The 20,388-nt window shown below is 36.1% G+C and overlaps 1 protein-coding gene across 7 annotated transcripts in view; it reads left to right on the top strand.

Moving 5' to 3' along the window:
• The window catches only part of ETV1 (ets variant 1), a 136,905-nt gene that overhangs the window by 103,882 nt on the left and 12,635 nt on the right, over positions 1–20,388 (top strand). For 6 of the 7 annotated variants that reach the window (XM_006880250.1, XM_006880249.1, XM_006880248.1 and 3 more), the window contains 3 exons: positions 13,241–13,308; position 13,705; positions 14,954–15,022. In XM_006880250.1, the coding sequence (XP_006880312.1) occupies positions 13,241–13,308; position 13,705; positions 14,954–15,022 (138 nt within the window). The remainder of the gene's footprint in view (positions 1–13,240; positions 13,309–13,704; positions 13,706–14,953; positions 15,023–20,388) is intronic. The other variant, XM_006880254.1, reaches the window with a different exon arrangement.

Here is a 20,388-nt window from a genome sequence, read left to right as displayed (position 1 = left end):
ATAATTTCTGCACTCTGTTGGGTCACCTTTCTTTGGAATGGGAACAAATATCGATCTTTTCTAGTCAGTGGGCCAGCTGGCTGTTCTCCAGATTTCTTGGCACAACTTAGTGAGCACATCCAGGCCAGTGTCTATCTGTTGAAATATGTCAATTGGTATACCGTCAACTCCTGAAGTCTTGTTTTTAGCCAATTCTTTCAGAGCAACTTGGACTTCCTCCTTCATCACCACAGGCTCTTGCTCATATGTCATTTCATGAAATTCTTCTGTGTTAGCCAATTCCTTCTGATACAATGACTCTATAGTCCTTCCATCTGCTCTTTATATCCTGTATCATTTAATATTCTGCCCAAAGTACCCTTAAGTATTGCCACTTGTGGATTGAATTATTTTTCAGCTCATTCAGCTTAAGAAACCCTGAGCGAGTCCGGCTCTTTGGATTTTCTGACTCCAGCTCTCTGCACATTTTGTTATAGTATCTTGCTTTGTCGTCCTGGGCTGCCTTTTGAAATTTTCTGTTTAGCTCTTTGATTTCTTGGTTTCTTCCTTTAGCTTTGGCTTCTTGGCGCTCTAATGCAATGTTCAGAGTCTCATCTGACATCCGTCTTGGTCTTTTCTTCTTTTTCAGCCTTTGTAATGATCTTTTGCATTCTTCATGGACAATTTTCTTGATATCTTCCCAGAGCTCATTTGGTCTACGCTCATTGGTGCTCAAGGCCTCAAACCTGTTCCTGAAATGGTTTTGAAATTCTAGTGGGATAGGCTCAATATCAAATTTTGGTTCCCGTGGACTTGATTTAATGCGGCTCGGGATTATGTTCTAAGTAGACACTGAGTGGTTCACTATTGGGAAAGGGGTATGCCAGGGATGTGTTTTATCTCTATATCTTCTCAATCATTTTGCAGAGCAGATTATCCAGGACTCTAGGCTTTATGAGAAGAAATGTGGCATCAGGATTGGAGGAAGATTCATCAACAATCTGCCTTATTTGCAATTGCTTGCTATGTGTCAAAGAGCTGGACAATGAATAAATATTATAGAAAGAGAATTAATTGATGCCTTTGAAGTATGGTGCTGGAGAATAGTCTTGAATATACTATGGACTGCCAGGAGAGCAAACAGTTTTATCCTAGAGAGGGTGAGCCAGCCTGTATTTCGGAGGCAAGGATTCTGAGACTCTGTCTGACATACTTTGGGCATGTTGCCAGGAGGGACGAGTCATTGGAGAGGAACATCATGCTTGCAAGGGTGGAAGGACAGAGAAAGAGAGGAAGACCATTGATCAGATGGATTGATATAATGTCTGGAGTAGTGAGAATATGTGTGTTGGAGACAGTAAATTTGGCACATGACGAAGCAGGGTTCAGGGCTGTTGCAGGGCTGTTCAGGGTTCAGGTCTCTATGAGTTGCAAGCGACTGGATAGCACATAACAGTAACAACAACTGAGGTTGTGTGTGGAAATTGAATAATAGTTAGAAGGACAAGTTGAAAAATTAATATTCCATCCAACTATATAAAATTCTATTTTATAAACTGAGTCCATCTGAGCATTCTCATTTTCTTTATTTGTGTTTTGTTTGTTTTATTCAAAATTCATGTTGAGTTGGTGGCCTGTAATTTAGTTGGAATCACTGCTTTTCAAAAGTTTTGCCAGCTGAATCGGTTTGGTTTTATTTTCACATGATGATGATGAGGGACTGCAATATATAAAAGAAATGTAATCAAAGCTGTTTTCGGAAGACAATAAGGGCTCCTCTTATCTTACATTTTGCATCCATTCTTTTATTATCCTACCAACCTCTGCCCTTGCCATTTTCCATTTAGCTCTTTCCCACTTTAGTGCCTTTTTGACAGTCCTGAGAGAAATCTTTACACTTCTTAGCATTTAGAAAAATTATATATATGTTGGCAAAGAAATGAGGAAATCAATACTAAAAAGTCATTATGTCAGATATATCAAAGCTAGCCGTTAGTTTAACTTTGATCTCTCACACTTACATGGGCCCAAACTGGACTTCAAGAGAATTTTAAACATACTGGGTTTTCTATGTGACAAAAGAGGAAGATATGGGGCTGGAAATGTTATTCTGTGCTTTGTTGTATTGATGGATATTCATTTTAATTAAATATCAGAATAAGAAGCAAGTTATTGCTAGTAATGCCTATAATAAGCATTATAAACTCTAATAACCGTTATAGGAAACTCTGGTAGCCTTGTGGCAAGAAGCTGTGCTTCAATCTCGTAGGCACAAGGTTTGAGGCCACCAGCTGCTACGTGGGAGAAGGATGGGCAATCTCCACCTGGGTGATTAACTGCCTCTGTAAACCCACCGGAGTGTCAGCTATAGGTCAATTCCAACTCCATGGTCCAATAGCAACCATTATAAGGTTCCTTTACAAAGATTGTTGTTGTTATTGTTGTATACAACAATAGAGTTGGAGTCTCCAACTCCGTGCCTTTGGGGTTGCAGCTTACCATCTTGCCACTAGGCCACCAGAGCTCTCCCAAAGTTCATACTGTGACAGAAAAATCTGTATTATAAGAACGAAAAATTTGCATGAGAGAGTCAGAAAAACATAATCATTTCTGTGCTTATCTTGAATTACATAAATGTAAATAAAAGGTGTTTTATATGTTTGGAAATATCCCAATGCCTCCTACAATTGACTAAGCTTACACTAAACTTTTTAAAAATTAAATTAATCAAATTCCAGAATCTATGAACCAGAAATTTATTTCTAAACTATCACTACTACTATAATAACACTACTAAAATGAGAGTAATACTTCAGAAGTTCTGCTACCTAAATTTTTAGTTAGAAAAATGGTTTCTTATTAACATACACAAAAAACAAATAATTGAGAAATCAGCTGCAGACACATTTTCCTTATCTTTAATCTTTCTTGGACAGTTTGAGCACAAAGAAATAACCACATAACAGTATAAAACCACCAAAAGGTCTGCTCCCGCTTACTAGGAATGAAGTAGGCCTAACACGATAAAAATTACAGTACATAGAACTTGTTAGCACATGAAAAATATTTCATTACTATATTGCATGCAAGGCCCTGGTGGCCTACTAAGAAGCTGTGCTACCAACTCAAAGGCACACAGTTCAAATCCACCAGCTGCTCTCCTGTGTGATTTACAGACTCTGAAAATCCACTAGAGGGTCAAATATGATTTGGTTTTGTGTCAAAAACACATAACAACAGCAGCAACAGATTGCATACAGGGAGCTCTAGTGGCCTAGCTAGTAAGGAGCATGTTGCCAACCCCTAGTCAGATGGTTCAAATACACCAACTGTTCTGCCAGAGAAAGCTGGGCAATCTCTTCCTATACATTTTACAGTCTCTTAAAAACTCTCTGGAGGGTCAGCCATGAGTCAGTTCTAACTTGATGGCACAAAACAAAAACATACTGCATATACTTCTCAAATCCATCTGTTATGAATTTATAGCCAGCCCTTAATAAATATGAAGGTTACAAAATAAGAAACTTATTGCTGTCAAGAATAGCCTCATTGCTAGCTCTCTATTGGGTTTCAGAGACTCTAAATTGCATAGGAGAAGAATGCTTATTCTCCATCTGCAAATTTATACATTATGGCAGGAGAAAGGCCTGATAATCAAATTTCATACATGCAAACTCTCTAGTGACACAAAATCAATTAAGGGGAACTTTTTAAAAGTTAGTATACTATAAAAATATAAAATAGTGCATCATGTCAGACACAACTCATAACTGACCCTACAGCAAGTTGTCAGAAGCAATAAATGTCATGAGAGAAGATTGTTTATCTTCTATGTTGCAGCTGTTGGGATTTGAACCACATACCTTTGGGTTGGTAGTGCAAGTCCTTACCATTAAGCTAAGTTCTAAATGTCCATTACAGTGACTCAAAGGAATTTTTTTTTAAGTTCACATAATATACTGTAAAATAGTAAAATAATGCACTTGAATATAACCAGTATGCTTCCTTATAACACCTTAAGAGGTAAATTCTAAATGATTATAAAATCTTAAGACAACAGGCAAGTTCTGATGGCCTACTGGCAAGAAGCTGCACTGCAATACCAGAGGTGAGCAGTTTGAACCTATCAGATGCTCTGCTGGAGGAGGAGGGACAATTTCTTTCTGTACCAGTCAGATTCAATTTGATGGCACACACACAAAATAATAATAATAATAAAAAATATTAAGACAACAAAACCTTTTGAAAAAAGAAGGTAGTGATGAGTTAATAATTAGATATATACTCACTCTTCAGTAGGTTTGCTCTTTTCCATAGTTATTTCTGATGATTTTTCTAATTGAAATATGTCCCCCAGATTTGTACTATAAATCCTAATCCTTGTGCCAAAACCATATGGAAAAGGACTTTCTTTGAAATGTTAATTTGGGAAGGTGGGGTTCCAAATCAGTCTTTATTTGAAATATGAAAGAAGAGATTAAGCAAAGAAACAAGAGGGAAGAAATATGCTGTGATTGCCAGTGAACCAAGAATAGGAACTGAAAGGAGATAAGGATTTCAACCCAGAGAGGCCCAAGAGAACTGTCCCTAGAGCGCCAACCCTGAGTTTGGACTTCTGGTCACTTAAACTGTGCGGGAATAAATTTTTATCTCATAGTCATCCCACTGTGGTACTTTATTTTAGCAGAACCAGATAAGCAAGAGAGATAAGGTCTAGGATTTCCTTTCCTCTTCCCCAGCCTGGCTGTGTGGAGTACTTCTGTCTTGAACACAGCAATATGATGATGACTTTATTTGTTTGCCTCAATTTTATCCGCTCAGGCTTAGAAATTGAAAGCTACATGTTAAATTGTTATAATACCATATGAAGAATGTATTACAGATTTAAAACGGAGGCCTGGGCAGTTACTACACTTCCCCTCATCTCATGCAGGCATGATAATGATCCTTTTAACAGTGATGAGAGTCAGCATGGGTGTTTGTGGCTGTAGCTGTTTTTCCCATATGACTTCAGGACACTAAAAGAAATGTTTTCTTCCCACTGGAGTCAAAGACCAAGTTATAGATGGCTGATGAAACTCATATGTTTAACACTGTTCAATGCAGGCCAGACTTTATACACAGATCATTTCCACAGTTGCTTGTAAATAGTTTTTATTTTTTCCTAGAACTCTTGATATTTTAAGCATTGCCATTTTTAGTAATTTCCAGTGTAGCAGCGATTATGGTTCCATGAACTCTGGCTTTTTGTACCTGTTATTTTACACTCCCAAAGGCCACACATTGGCCCTGTTCCATCACTGAGCAATTATTTGCTCGCTCTCAGTGCTTCTGAAATAGAGCAGCTCATTTTTTCCTAACCAAACCTAAACTTGCTTAAAGAAATTCAAGTGGAAAAATGATTTGTAAATTTAAGGGATTGAGCTGTTGATCCCTCAGAACCTACTAACATCCTGTTTCTCTGATATCCAAAGATCATTTTCTGTCACTCAGCCAGTGACTTGTGGAGTAGTACATCACTTAATCTCTGACTCTTGGGTCCTTCTGTTATGAAAAGTGACAGTGATGTCTACCTAATTGATTTTGTTATTTTAATAGAGTCTATAGAATGGCCTCACAATTTGACTTTGCTTTTTATCACTTGAACTATCTCATATGTGTTTTTCTCATTCGCTCCTCAGTTAAAATAACCATTCCTCAAACTATCCCTCTGGCCCACTGTATCAGTTTTTCCTAAGAAATACTTAAATATGTTCTAAATCTCCAGTTACAGTAAGTGGCACTGGCTTGTGATTTGATTTGAGAATTGAGACTGTAGTCTGGGTTTACTCTTCATGCATTAACACAGGTCAAATGGACAGGGACTGCATTTTAAGTCAGTAATGGAAGGCTGAAGGCTGTCTTAAACCAATCATATCAGTTTTACCCATGACTGATTGATCCCTTGGGGCAGAGCCCTGTAAGCATTTCTCTTACATGAATGGACTCTGTAGAGTCTGGAGTTTCATTCATAAAATGGAGACTGAAAGGAAACACACACACACACACTCACACACGCACACATATTGGAATGTCCATTTATGCCGAACTGAAGGGTGTAGTGTTCCATCAGCTGCAGTTTTTGCCAGTTGACTGGAAGTAATGATTAATGCTCATTGGTCCTGCTTGCATGTAACACGACACTATTTATGGCTTTGCAGCGTTCCTAATGTATAGTGAATGAGAAGACAACATCCTCAAATCAGAAACATAAACAGGAACTGGTGGGTCTGAATTCCATTCAAATATGTCGTTTCAGCCACAGAGTGTTTGTCCAAGTTGGATTTTACAGTCAGGAAAGGGCGGAGGGAGGGACAGTCTGCTTGTGAGCTGTGCTGGCTTGGAAAGCAAGAATTAGAAGGGGCAGAGGGAGAGAATGATTTTAGAATGTGTGATTTTTCTTTCTTTTTTTAAGGAAAATAACCAGAACTGCTTATTGCAAGTGGGAAAATTTTTTTCATATGGAACCAAAGATTTAAAATCTAATGAGACAGTTTATATGCTGTATGTTTGGCTATCTCCCAGTGAATAGTTGTGTGTGTGTGTGTGTGTGTGTGTGTGTGTGTGTGTGTGTGTGTGTTTTATGCTTATGCAGAAAAGAGAAAAAAGATAAATATTTCTTATTTTTGTATTTATGCAAGTGTTTCTTTTTTGCACTTCACATATTTCTGTAGAATTCTGAGGGCCATAATTTTTTTTCCTAATTCTTATTCATTACTGTGAAGTGAGAACTGACTGAAAACTGATTCAGTAGTAGCTTTCTGGAGGCTGTAAAGCTCCAGGAGCAGTCTGTCCATCTTTCTCCCTCTGCCTTGTGGACTTGAACTGCCAGAGAAGTACTGCCATGGGGTTTTCAGTGCAACTCTCTACAGACTGTGCCACCACTAGCTGTTGTTTTGGGCTGTCAGGCCAGGAATAATCATCCATCTAACAGTTTATTCAGCCAACCTCTAATAATTACATTCTATATGACAAATACAACACTAGTCATATAAAAATAAACATACCTCTTTCCTTATTCTCCAAGACTGTTGATAGATTTACAATGAAGCTATGGTAGAAGTATTTCTGTAGATTTTGCATTATTTAAACTCATGATTTGCTGAAAATCTTAAAGATTTTTTCAAATGTGCATGAAATAATAATACAAAACTTATTAGTCCTTGAGTTTTCAGCTAGCTCCAGCTTTTTGCATTTCACAGGACTCTGTGTTCAGTCAATAAGATACTAATTCACATAATACTTTGTGACTGACAACAACTAGGTTTTATAAAACACCTCTTTTTGTCCAGCATTTGCTTTGTTAAGTGAATTCCAGCATTAACGCTGGGGCTTAGTTTTAGCATTTAATCACATTTTACACTTGCTCTTTAAAGGACAGTTAATTGTACAAAGGACATTGTGTATGGGGGATTGTGCAGGGCACAATGAACATGGGTAAAATGCAGTGTCAGTGGTCATTATATTCAAATCAATTTTTAAAAACTGAAGGAATTTACAAAAACCATCAAAGCTGATAAAACAACATAACATAGAGATTAAAAAAACTCTCTTTTTACTATTTGCTTCAAGACTGTTTAGAAAATATGGTGTCCTGAATTAGCTACATCAAGTCTATTTATGTAACAAGTAATAAAGTAAAAGCAGAATAAATAATAATAACAGGTTTCTTTTTTAAAAAAAGAAGATCAAGAGATTTCTACACTATGATATGTAATAACAGTTAAGTCCAGAAAATCCTTTAGCGTTTACACAAAAACTATGCGATTGCTAGAAAATGAGAAGGAACAATGACAATAATGAAAGGTCACGTTCAGGAGAGAGAAAAGATCAGAAAGTATGAAATATGCTCATCTTCCTTGAATGATGCTGGCATCAAAAGTTTTTAATGCATGTCAGTATTCTTAGTTATTAGATATAAGTTGGCTTTGTGATGGTATTTTTTTTTAATTGAGCTCTTTGATATTCACTGAAACACACTTAGATTTTTCATAATTTCATGTAAATATATTTGATAGTCTAGAAATTTCTATCATCAATAAACAATATGTAAAATTATATGGAGTTACTTTAATTATATTATCTTCACAAAGAGTTATGTATTCAGTATAGCTTTGCATTACATACTGACACAAATATAAAAGCACATTAATATATAATATTGACTTTGTTCCTGTTTTCCTGGGATTTCTCATTTAAGCATGAAAGCATAATTAAATTATCACACAAATTATATCATTGCTATAGTATTTAGCCAGAAGCATCAAGTGATACCTCTTTTTTCTCTTGTTCATCATTTACTCTGTATAGAATAATTTCAGGTTTGCACATTAGCTATTTGCTAGAGAAGCAGTTTCAACAACCTTTGCAGGAGTACCTCAGACTGGTGTGGTGAATATTTTCTCTCTGCTTTGGCCTCCTTGGGGCTAGAAACCTTAAGCAAAGCATACCCTGAAGGGGATTTTGATTGTGCACCACTGAATGACAACTATGCTGACCAGTGTGACATGTGCAAGTTCAGAACTGCACTTTCTGGTCCAAGTTCTGTAAAGCTTACAGCATAGCTTATGAAAGCAAGATAAAACTGAGATATTAATGTCTTTATTTCTTTAGTATCTTGTCTGCATATCTTAATCTGAAACCTTTAGTATGCTCCTGAAGGTATTTATCTTCTTTGGTTTCCACTTCCCCTGTGTTGACCAATGCATTGACATGACAGTGCTTTGCTGCTTTGGATCTTTTGCTGCATATTAGATCAGCTTTCATCACCACGAACTCATCTGTGACAAATTATTGGCTGTTTAGTTTCTGCAAGTTGCTTTGGCCAAATACTAATGTCATGTTATAGGGCTCTTTGATCCACGAGTTTCAAACTAAACTTCACAAATCCTTTGCCCTAATTAAATTTATACAATTCAATTTAAAGATTGAATTGAAAACTTTTAAAACCAAATTCTAGGCTATAATGCTACAGAAAGCATCTCAATAGGATGAAAAAGATATGTCCACATATTTTCAAAATAAAATGAAGAATCTGTCTAAACCCTTATTGTAAATTTTGAGTTTGTTATTCATTTCAGGTCAGTGTATTTTTTAGTATTCTAGATTGTGAAAAGCAATAAAAACACACCAATAAACAAATTAACTCAGTGTCTATGGATAAGTGGCTGAAAAACAACAAAAAATAATGAGTGACATTTATTAATCATTGCTTTAAGTACTGTGGTTTAAATACACTTATTAGATTTAAATACTTCAGCAAATAGATGCTTTTCTTTATAAGTGCCACCAATTGATTTCTTATTGGTTGTTAAGTATTGTGTAAAATATTTCGCTTTCCTTTAACCTGCTAGCATTGAGTTGATTTTGACTCACAGCTGCCCTTAGGACAGAGTATAACTGCCACAAAGGATTTCCAGAAGAGTCATCTTTATAGAAACGTTATGTCTTCATCTTTCTTGGGAGAAAGAGAAACCCTATCCTTTTGATTAGAAACTCAGTCCATAACTGTTTCTAGGGCTCTTTTTTACTTGCTTTACCCCATCTGAAGCTTCTCCACAACTCTGTTAAGTATATTGTTAATATATTAATATATATTAAATATATTATATTATATATAATTATATATAATAGTTATATATAATATAACTATTACTCCCATTTCACAGATAGGGAGATTGAGGGTTCTAACAATTAAATAACTAACCCAATGTTAAGCTCCCAGGAGACTTCAGAACTGAGATCCAATAGATAATAAGATGTATGTGTTACAATAATAATAATAATAATAATAATCCTAAAATTTTAATATGGGTTAGTAGTGGAGTAGTCTAGATATGCTGTCATTTTAACATTTATGCATAGTTGAACTAAAGCTTAATATTTTCAATTTTAGTCTTAATATTTTCAATTTTAGTCTATGGGGAAAAAAAATCATAAGCATGCAACATTCTCGTTCTCGTCCACAAAAGATCTTCCTTTGAAGTCTCTTTAGTCAGTTTGGATTTTAGTTGAGCATTTAACAGAAGTTAAAATGTAATACCAAACTTCATTGGTTGGATTTTTATTAGATAAGGTAGAAATGAAAGCAGCAGGCAATTTAATTAGCAGTAATTTTTCTGGGCAAGTCATTACTTTGATGAACTTCAGAGCAATGTTTATGGCTCCTAATTAACCATGTTAGTCATTTGATTGAATAATCACTTTGGAAATGTTTCTACAATTTGATTAGAGTCTGACCCACTCTGATCATCATAAATTAACTGATATCACTTTAGAATAACATGACTTTAGTTACTTTATGGGGATAAACTCCTCTTAGCCATTTTTTTTTAGGTATATATATATCTCACCATTCTTAAACATAGATGGAATTTATATAATTCCATTAAATATGTCTCACAATCAAAAGCTAGATGTTGATTTTGTTTACTCTGTGGTGTAATAACAAGTATTAGGAGTTGGCAAAAAAAACACACAACCACTATTGTAGTCTCATCTTGTTTTTCCTAAATTCCCATGAAATGCTTTTTTTAGACCTTAAAAATTTGAACCTTGGAAATTTCATGGGAAGTTGAGTTTTCACCTTAGTATAAGTCATTAACTCATTTTGAGCTTTAAATCAAAGTATTTTTAATGTCATAGATTAACAGACTGAAGAAATTACAAAATGCAACATTAAATAACAAACGATCCATTTCAGCTAATCATCTGTCGAATTACCCATTAATAGTCTTATCATTTGATGTCAGTTGGCTGGTTTGCCAAATTTCCCTATTTCTTTGCATTATGTTAGAACCCTTTTATACGGTGTTCTTTCAATTCTAAAATAGTAGGATTCTCAGAAATGCTTGCTTTTCCTGTCTTCTCTCTCTCCCCCTCCCTTTTCAGCCCCTCGGGAGGAAAGACTTGCATTCCAACCCATTTATATATAATAGAGTTTCGCCTATATGTTTTCCTCCGGCTGCCTCCAGAGCCAGCCAGCTGTTTTAACAGCCACACTCCAGCTGTGTAGCAGTCAGTAAAAATATTTTGTGGCAAGGTGTCAACATTGGTAGAGCATAATGCTTGCCTCCAAGCAGCTGCTGACCTGATGGCTGGGTCATTAACACTGTCCTTTCCAAGTCCAGCTGGTTTGAGGGACCTTTTCCTGGCAACAAATCAAAATAGCATTAAAAACTAGTTTTAAGTACCTCTGGCCAAAAAGTTCAATTACATGAATTGCTAGCTAATTGGTAGCAAGCACCGACTACTTTGCCAACCTTACTATAGAATCAACATCGAGAAATTGATTAATTCTGCCTTTTGTTGAATTGAAATCATAGGCTATGTAACACTATATGTAAAGATGTTTTAGTACAAAATATGTTGATAAGATTTGTCATATTTCAATTTGTAAATACTGGTCCCAATGTACTTTTAAATTTTATTGATAGATATTATGGTTTATCCTTAAGATCTTCCCCCTTCCCTCTCCAATGAAGCCCTGTAAGATACCTTTTCCTTTGTTGATTCCACTTTGGTAACTGAAAACTGAAAAAAAATTAAAACGCTGAAATATATTCAAATTACAAGTGGAAGTTAGGAAATTCTGTACTCTGATATATGTCTGGGATGCAAATTCTGTTAAATTTTGGCTTCTTATTTTGTTGACATTCATTTCCTGGCAATGTTGAAAAGAAAAAATAGACCTAAAAGGGAAATTTTAAGGTGATCAAGAGCTATATCTATGCTAAGAAATTGTGCTATCTGTTAAATCTTGGAAGTTTGTAACTAGTTACAAAAAGATGGAGGACTTTAGATTCCAGTAAATTCCTATTTCCTTTTTTACCTGGTTCAGTGGTCATGCATTTGTAAACAGTGATAATAAAAAGGGCATATACTCTCTCATCGAATAATATTTCTGTGAGATATATTTTGTAAGTTTGTTTTTATGAATGTAGTTGAAGAATAAAAAGAAATTGGGAGGTCTGGTGGCCTAGTGCTGTCAACCTCAAATCCTCAGTTCGAATCCACTAGCTACTCCATGAGAGAAAGATGAGCAGTCTCCTCTCGTGCAATTTACAGCTTCTGAAAATATGCTAGATGGTCATCTATGAGCTGGTTCTGACTCAGCGGCCCATAACAACCATAACAATAATAAATTACATGTAGAATTGACTTATATTGACAAATTCCTGCATAACCTGTGTGTGCTATATGGGTTCTCTATATAACAAAGTTGGACATTTATATGGAACCTGAAACTGATAGCGTTTTGGGAATCATCTTAAAATGTGAGTTGAACATAGAATTAGATAAAGGTCCTAGAAGGGAGCCCATGTAAGTGGAGGGTCCTGAAATTTAGGTTAAACTACTTTTACCACTGATTATGTGAGGAACTTTATATTCAGAATTAAGGAGTGTAGAGATTGTAACAGACTTGGGTCTAGCTTAATTTGTGACAAATCAAGGGCTGAAATTTACCTCTCTGCCTCTTAAACCATTATTTTTCACCCATATCTAAAACTATTAAACTTATTACTTACACAGTCATGGCTGTGGTTCAAGTTTATCCATTAACCAAGTTTATTTTCTCACTGATGAGCTCACTTCCTCACATAGTCAAGACCTTACTCTTAAAGGTAGAAGAAATTGTTGGATTTCTGTTTTATAACCTCCCTGTGAATATGATCTATATGCCTCACAAAAATGAAGTCAGTTATGCTCTACGAGGCAGGGGTGGAGATTGGGCTGAAATCGTGGAGAAAAAAATCACCTAGGGAAGACTTGAGCAAATTAAAGAGATAACTGGTTTTTGTCTTTTCCTTTTCCTTTGAAAAATCTGTCTTATGTTCGTAGAATAAACTAGAAATGAATTTTCAGTTGATTTGTTACTTTTTAGATAGAATGTTATGTACCAATTTAGTCTGTGTTTGTTATGAAATATGAATCACAGCACCAGGACACAATCGCCCTCCAGTGTGGTCGCCCTTGGAGTGACCTTCAGCAGGGCTGACTTGGATCCAACTTGGAATTCATGTACCTGCTCTGGCGAATCAGCACGCACCATGATATGTTTTTCTTCCTTCCATTTCTTGTGTGGGCCATGCCTGAAACGTTAACTATGTGTTGACAGGTTTCCTCTTGGGGACTTGTGTCAGTTTCTGTTATGTTCCTATCTGTGATAACAGCACATTTTCAACTCCAGATGCCTCTCTGACCGCTGTTGTTTCCTTTTCAGAAGTGCCTAGCTGCCACTCCATTTATATGAGGCAAGAAGGTTTTCTGGCTCATCCCAGCAGAACAGAAGTTAAGTTTTCTACTATTGAAATTCCTTGTAAATATCTTTCAAAAGAATCAATATCCCAAGAATGAGGTCACTTAATCATTATAATCTATGAGTAAAATTATTATGTTCCCCCAAACTATTGTTCTAAAACTTTATCTTTTTAAAGTAAAAGGAAGATTCTTTATGTCATGATCCCTTGTACTAGGTTGTTAACATGACTCATACTCTCATAAACAGCTGAGAAGTGGATTTCTGTGTTCTTTCTTGCCAATAACCACATCCTTTTAAAATAGAACATATGCCTTATAGATTAGTTAACCTTTCTGCACTCAATTGAAATGGGTTTTGGTTATTTTTTTTCTCAAGGAATATTCTATTTTCCCCACAGATCTAAATTATCATCATTTTGAAGTAAGGGTGTGTTGAATAGACTAATAAATGAGCTCATCTTTAATGATATTGGACTCTTATGTTTTGGGATATGCTATTCTTAAGAACGGGATGTCATATAGAAATGCCTAAAGAATGAATTTTTTTCTGTTTGTTTAGTTTTGTTTTACTCTGGATATGTTTGCACTAACATGGAAGAAAATTTTTTCTCTAATGGCATTTGACACCTGTACATTAATGAATAGGAACTCTTTCATCTGAGTATAACCTCATTAAGTCTATTTCTGGAAATAAATGCTTGATTTTTTTTAACTAAACCCCACACTTTTAAATAAGATTAACTTAGAAGCATCCTAATAGTTAGGCCTAATGTTGATTCTTTTTTATAAATGGTATTCATATAAAGAAATCTCTATATTAAAAGGATGGTATAATGAGACTAAGGAATCCTGGTGATACACTGGTTAAATTCTTGACTGCTAAACCAAATGATTAATGGTTTAAACTCACCAGCCTCTTAGAAAGACAAAGCTGTGGCAACCTACATCTATAAAAGATGTGAAAAAGAGAAAGATATTGCAGCCTACTTATGTAAAAATGTCAGCCTTAGAACCCCAGTGAGGCAGTTCTGCACTGTGCTATAGGGTTGTTAACAGTTGGAATCTAATAGTAATGGATTCGGTTTGGTTTCAATAGTGAAATGGTAAATGCAATACTTGAGACTGTAAATCTTTTACAGATGCACTGCAATTGTTGTTGCTACCATTGATAAATATATAGTCATCACAGAGAAAAATAAATTGAGAACTGAAACTACATGGAATTGTTTCCCACAGATAAAAGATATTAGCAATCAGATTAAGACCTCCACAATCAAGGAAATTAGGAGAAAAAATGATTGGGAAAAACTGTCAAGTTTTGTACAGCAGAAAAGAATGAAGCTTTTTTATTCTTGTTATCTTCACCTTTCATAAGAAATTCTCTATTTTGAGAAGATTTGTTGGGTAAATATTTCTACAAAAAGTAAGAGTGTGAAACAAATTTACTTATTAACCTGATGATCTGAAACAGATTTGTTTCACACTCTTACTTTTCTTAGATGCTGCTATTGTCATCTCCATTTTATAGGTAATAGAACTGAGTCCAGGGTCACTGAGTTAACAAAGCAGCCATCATTTTCTGTGACACTTTTTGTGCTAATCGTCGTATTTAAAATAGTCTGAGTTTCATTTAGATCACAAATAAATGTATCACATTTCCACCCCCCCCCAACAGGTTGCATGTTCGAAAAGGGTCCTAGGCAATTTTATGATGACACTTGTGTTGTCCCAGAGAAATTTGATGGTAAGTTTTGCGTTGTTTTTGTGTAATGGAACATTTATGCCTCTCCTAAAAGCAGGTGACATCTCTGCGTAAAGATTTCTACACACATCATTTTGCATGTGTTCATTTCTAGCTAACCTTCACCTCTTACAAATTCTTTTCCTATCCCCATTAAGAAGCTTTGGTTTTCCTTTTGCCTTGCACAAGATCCATTTTTGGAGATATATATCCAAACAACATCCTTCTTATTGAGGTTTCTGTTGAATAAGAACAGGCTTTCTGTTGCCTTTAAGAGCACATGCAGCTTGTTACTCGAGATTTATTGAAAACTGATCCTGTAATTAACAAAGCAGAGCAGAGAGCTTGCCATTGTGGATGCACTGATGACTAATGCAGCTTTCTTGCTTTTATGGTTCACAAAAGGATGCATTATGGAACATAAGAACAACATAGCTGCCCATTTAGTTCTTGATTTTTTTTTAGTCCCTCTTTTTCCTCCCTTTCTGGGAAGATGTGTATTACTAATGTGACATTACTTTGTAATTGCTTAAAAGGGAGTTAGGGAAAGCATTAACTTTTAATACCACTCACTGTTGCAATGAGAAGGTCTTCGATGTTAGGAAGGGGTGTCAAGTTAGATAGAACCTTCATTTCTTGATAAGGGTGCCATCTATGAGGAAGCTGGGGTAATATGTGAACAGTAATTTATTTAGTTGGTTGTTTGGAGTGGTCTCTGTATTTCCTGTTTTGATTGTTTAACAGGAAACGAGCAGGGGCCCTTTGATTAGCTGATTGCACAAACTTTGGGGATCATGGCTATAATGATTTGGGAGCATTCAGAAGTTTTAATTGCCATTATTTAAACAGCAGAGTACTTGCATGGGTTGCTTTTTAATCCCTAATTAGTTGCTTGAAGGCTATGTTCCCAAGCTTTTTGCTATTCTTACCCTTCTTGGAAGAGATGGTAAGTCTTGGGAAGATCTGCTTTCTTAGCTTCCCTTTAAAGGGCTGTTTTCAAGGTCACAGGGTTAAAAATCTGGCAGAGGTCAATTTTCCAGCCTTATGCTATGATACTTGGGAGTTTCAGGCTTGGTGTTTCCGAGGTGTGAACTGTGCCATTTAGCACCATCAGCAGAGCATCACAATTCTTAAAATAACAGCTTTTTCTCTTGAGGCAAAGCTTAAAGCTTCTGCCTCTTAAAATGACCTTCGTCAGTTTTTTAATTCTTTTTTTAAAATTTTTTTATTGGTTTGCATACAATCATTCATTTACAATGTGTTTCATACATTTATATGCATTGTATTTTATATCATTAATTACTGTTGACCCATGCCTATTATAATAATCCATGATTATCACCCCTTTGTTTTGCGTTCCTATTGACTTTCCTATTCCTTCACCCTGCCCCCCATTCCGTCCACTAAACGCTGCTCTCCTAATGATTTTCACCCTTCCCCTTCTTCTGCCTCTTCCCCTTTCCCACTTCCCCTTTTGGACATTTATATACATCTAAGGCTTTATATGTTAAGAAATCTTTAAAATTAGAAAGGGAGTGCAAAGGAGAAGAAACAGTAGACTGGATTGGGTAAAATCAAATAGGCCAGCGTCACGTCACCTGTGGTTTAGGGAATCAGTTTTGAGTATTTAGTCCCCTTGCTGTTAAATCATCTTCCATTTTACACTAAGACAACAACATTTTTTGGAAGACAGTATATGTTTCACATTTTATATGAAATGGAGAACAAGAAAAAAAAATATCAAAGGAGACAGCTTTTCATTGTACATGGCCAATATGATCCGACGCATTTATAGGCAGAAGGAATCCACAGACTCGAAAATGTGACAGCGTTTCGCTGTCACTAAAATTGCTCAGTCACCTCCATTTAAAAATATATGAATCTCAGAAGGAAAATCTGTGATAAATAAAACATTGAAATCAATATGAGGAGACCAAAAACAACATAATGATTTTCAGCAGCTATTGACTGAATAATTTTGTGTTTTAGCTAGGTTTGAAAAAACAGTTATTCCTTTTTGTAATATTTTAAGAGGTATATTTTTTTCTTACAGATCTAAACAGAATTTTTTTTAAGCATACGTTTTAGCCCATTTCATGCTTCACACTAACTGTGAATAGACATCTTGAAAACACATTGTTTGAATTGTTTCTTTAGTAGAGCCGTTCACACCTCAACAGTGATGTATGTACACAGCTCTAACCTTCAGTCTTCAGTCTAACCAGTTCCATATCTTTTTTAAATGTTTGGCTGGATATAAAGGTAATTGATCAGTTTTCATGGAACTGAGTATGTTTTCCTAAAACCAAAATAACTGACCAAATTAAAAGCATAGAAGTACTGCAGTACTAAAATTTTTGTTGATACCAACTATTTAAAGATTTTTTTCCCCCTACTATGCTGGGATAGTGCATTAAATGGAATACACTCTTTAATAAAAAAATTATGTCATTTTTGTTATGTATCATCGAGTTGCATGACTCATAGTGACCCTATGTATGACAGCCCTAAACCCTGCTCTATCCTGTGCCAATCTCACTGTCTCTGACACACCTACCCCCATTACCCCAGTCACTGGATCAATCTACCTTATATGGGTTCTTCCTCTCCTCCACCCTCCCAAGCATGACATCCTTCTCCAAGGACTGGTCCCTCCTTACAACATTTCTAAAAAATTATCAGACTTTAAGATAAATAATGGAAGTTTAATTTAGTTAGTGAAAAATAAGATAAAAATAAAAGAAATATTTTTTGTTGAGAAAATCATACCACTATTATGAAAATGTTGTTGTGTACCTTCGAGTCAGAATCAACCAATACCTGACCCTCCAGTGGATTTTCGAGGCAGTAAATCCCACAGGAGGAGACTGCCCATCTTTCTCCTTCAAAGCAGCTTGTGGATTCGAGTCTCATAGTTTTGCATTGGCAGTGCAATTCCTAACATTAAGCTACCAGAGCTCCCTATTGTGAAGATAGTAGCATGAGAACTCAAAAACAACTGTTATCATGCTGATTCTAGTTTGCCATGACCCTGTAGGACAGTGGAACTGCTGTGTAGGGTTTACAAGGCTGTAAGTCTTTATGGCAGCAGACTATTTGATCTTTCTCTTGAGAAGAACTGTTGTGTTCAAATTGTATAATGTTCAATTATCAGCCCAACACTCAATTCTTTGTGTCATCAGGACTGTGTAGTATAATTGTGATCTCGCCTATTAGAAAAAAACCCCAAAATTATCCTGTATTTTTTTGTCATGAAGCTAATTCTAAGTCTGTTATTATTATTACTATTATTATTATCATTACAATTACTATTATTATTATTATTATTACTATTAATGGGCAACTGTAATGTAAAAGTTGGGAACAGGGAGGAAGGATCAGTAGCTGGAAAATACGGACTCAGTGAGAGAAATGAGGCCGGAGATAGATTGATAGAACTCTACAAATTCAATGATTTATTCATTGCAAATAGATTTTTATAAGAAACATAAATGCAGACTATACACATGGATCTCACCTGATGGCATGCATAGGAATCAAATAGATTACATCTGTGGAAAGACTCGGTGGAGAAGGTCAACATCAGCAGTGAAACCAGGCCAGGTGCTGATTGTGGGACAGACCACCCAACTAGTCATATGCAAGTTCAAGCTGAAGTTGAGGAAAATTCAATTAAGTCCACGAAAACCAAAATTTGATCGTAAGTCTATCCCACTTGAATTTTAAAACCATCTCAGAGACAGGTTTGAGGTCTTGAGCGGAGGATATCAAGAAAATTGTCCATGAAGAATGCAAAAGATCTTTACAAAGGCTGAAAAGAAGAAAAGACCAAGACGGATGTCAGATGAGACGCTGAATATTTCATTAGAGCACTGAGAAGCCAAAGCTAAAAGAAAAAACCCAAGAAATCAAAGAGCTAAACAGAAAATTTCAAAAGGCAGCCCAGAACAAGAAAGCGAGATACTATAATGAAATGTGCAGAGAGCTGGAGTCAGAAAATCAAAAGGGCAGAACTCGCTCAGGGTTTCTTAAGCTGAATGAGCTGAAACATAATTCAATCCACAAGTGGCAATACTTAAGGGTACTTTGGGCAGAATATTAAATGATACAGGATATAAAGAGCAGATGGAAGGAATATAGAGTCATTGTATCAGAAGGAATTGGCTGACACAGAAGAATTTCATGAAATGACATATGAGCAAGAGCCTGAGGTGATGAAGGAGGAAGTTCAAGTTGCTCTGAAGGAATTGGCTAAAAACAAGACTTCAGGAGTTGACGGTATACCAATTGACATATTTCAACAGATAGACACTGGCCTGGATGTGCTCACTAAGTTGTGCCAAGAAATCTGGAGAACAGCCAGCTGGCCCACTGACTAGAAAAGATCGATATTTGTTCCCATTCCAAAGAAAGGTGACCCAACAGAGTGCAGAAATTATCGAACAATATCATTAATATCACATGCAAGCAAGATTCTGCTGAAAATTATCCAAAAACATTTGGAACAATATGTCAACAGAGAAGTGCCAGATGTGCAGGCTGGATTTAGAAGAGGTCTTGGTACTAGGGATATTATAGCTAATGTTAGATGGATCTTGGCAGAAAGCAAAGAATACCAGAAGAATGTGTATCTGTGCTTCATTGACTATGGAAAGGCTTTTGACTGTGTGGATCACAATAACCTATGGCTGACTCTGAAGGGAATGGGAATCCCAGAACATTTGTGCTAATGTGAAACCTATACTTGGACCAAGAGGCAGTCATCAGAACAGAGCAAGGAAACACTACGTGGTTCAAAATCAAGAAGGAGGTCTGTCAGGGACATATTCTGTCTCTATACCTTTTCAATCTGTATGCAGAACAGATCATCTGAGATTCTGGGCTATATGAAGAGGAATGTGGCACCAAGATTGGTGGAAGAGTCATCAACAACCTGCGCTACGCAGATGACACAACCCTGCTTGCTGAAACTGAGGAGGACCTGAAGCGCTTGCTGCAGAAGATCAAGGACTGCAGCCTCCTATAAGGACTGAAGCTCAACATCAAGAAAACAAAGATTCTCACCACTGGGCCAATTGGCAGCATCAAGATGGATGGTGAAGGGGTTGAGATAGTTAACAGTTTTAGTTTGCTTGGCTCCACAATCAACACTCTTGGTAACAGAAGCCAAGAAATCAAGAGAAGAATTGCATTGGGAAAGTCAGCTGTGAGGGACCTCTCAAGAGTACTGAAGAGCAATTGACATCAGACTAGAGACTAAGGTGCACCTGATTCAGGCTATAGTCTTCGCAATTATGTGCTATGCATCAGAGAGTTGGACAGTGAATAGGGTTGATAGAAAGAGAATTGATGCCTTTGAGCTTTGGTGC

Source organism: Elephantulus edwardii, unplaced genomic scaffold (genome assembly GCF_000299155.1).
Source record: "Elephantulus edwardii isolate Elephantulus edwardi_28Jun2011 unplaced genomic scaffold, EleEdw1.0 scaffold00007, whole genome shotgun sequence".
Classification (NCBI taxonomy): domain Eukaryota; kingdom Metazoa; phylum Chordata; class Mammalia; order Macroscelidea; family Macroscelididae; genus Elephantulus; species Elephantulus edwardii.
The sequence above is the reverse complement of the archived record's forward strand: the minus strand, read 5'-3'. Positions and strand labels throughout refer to the sequence as shown.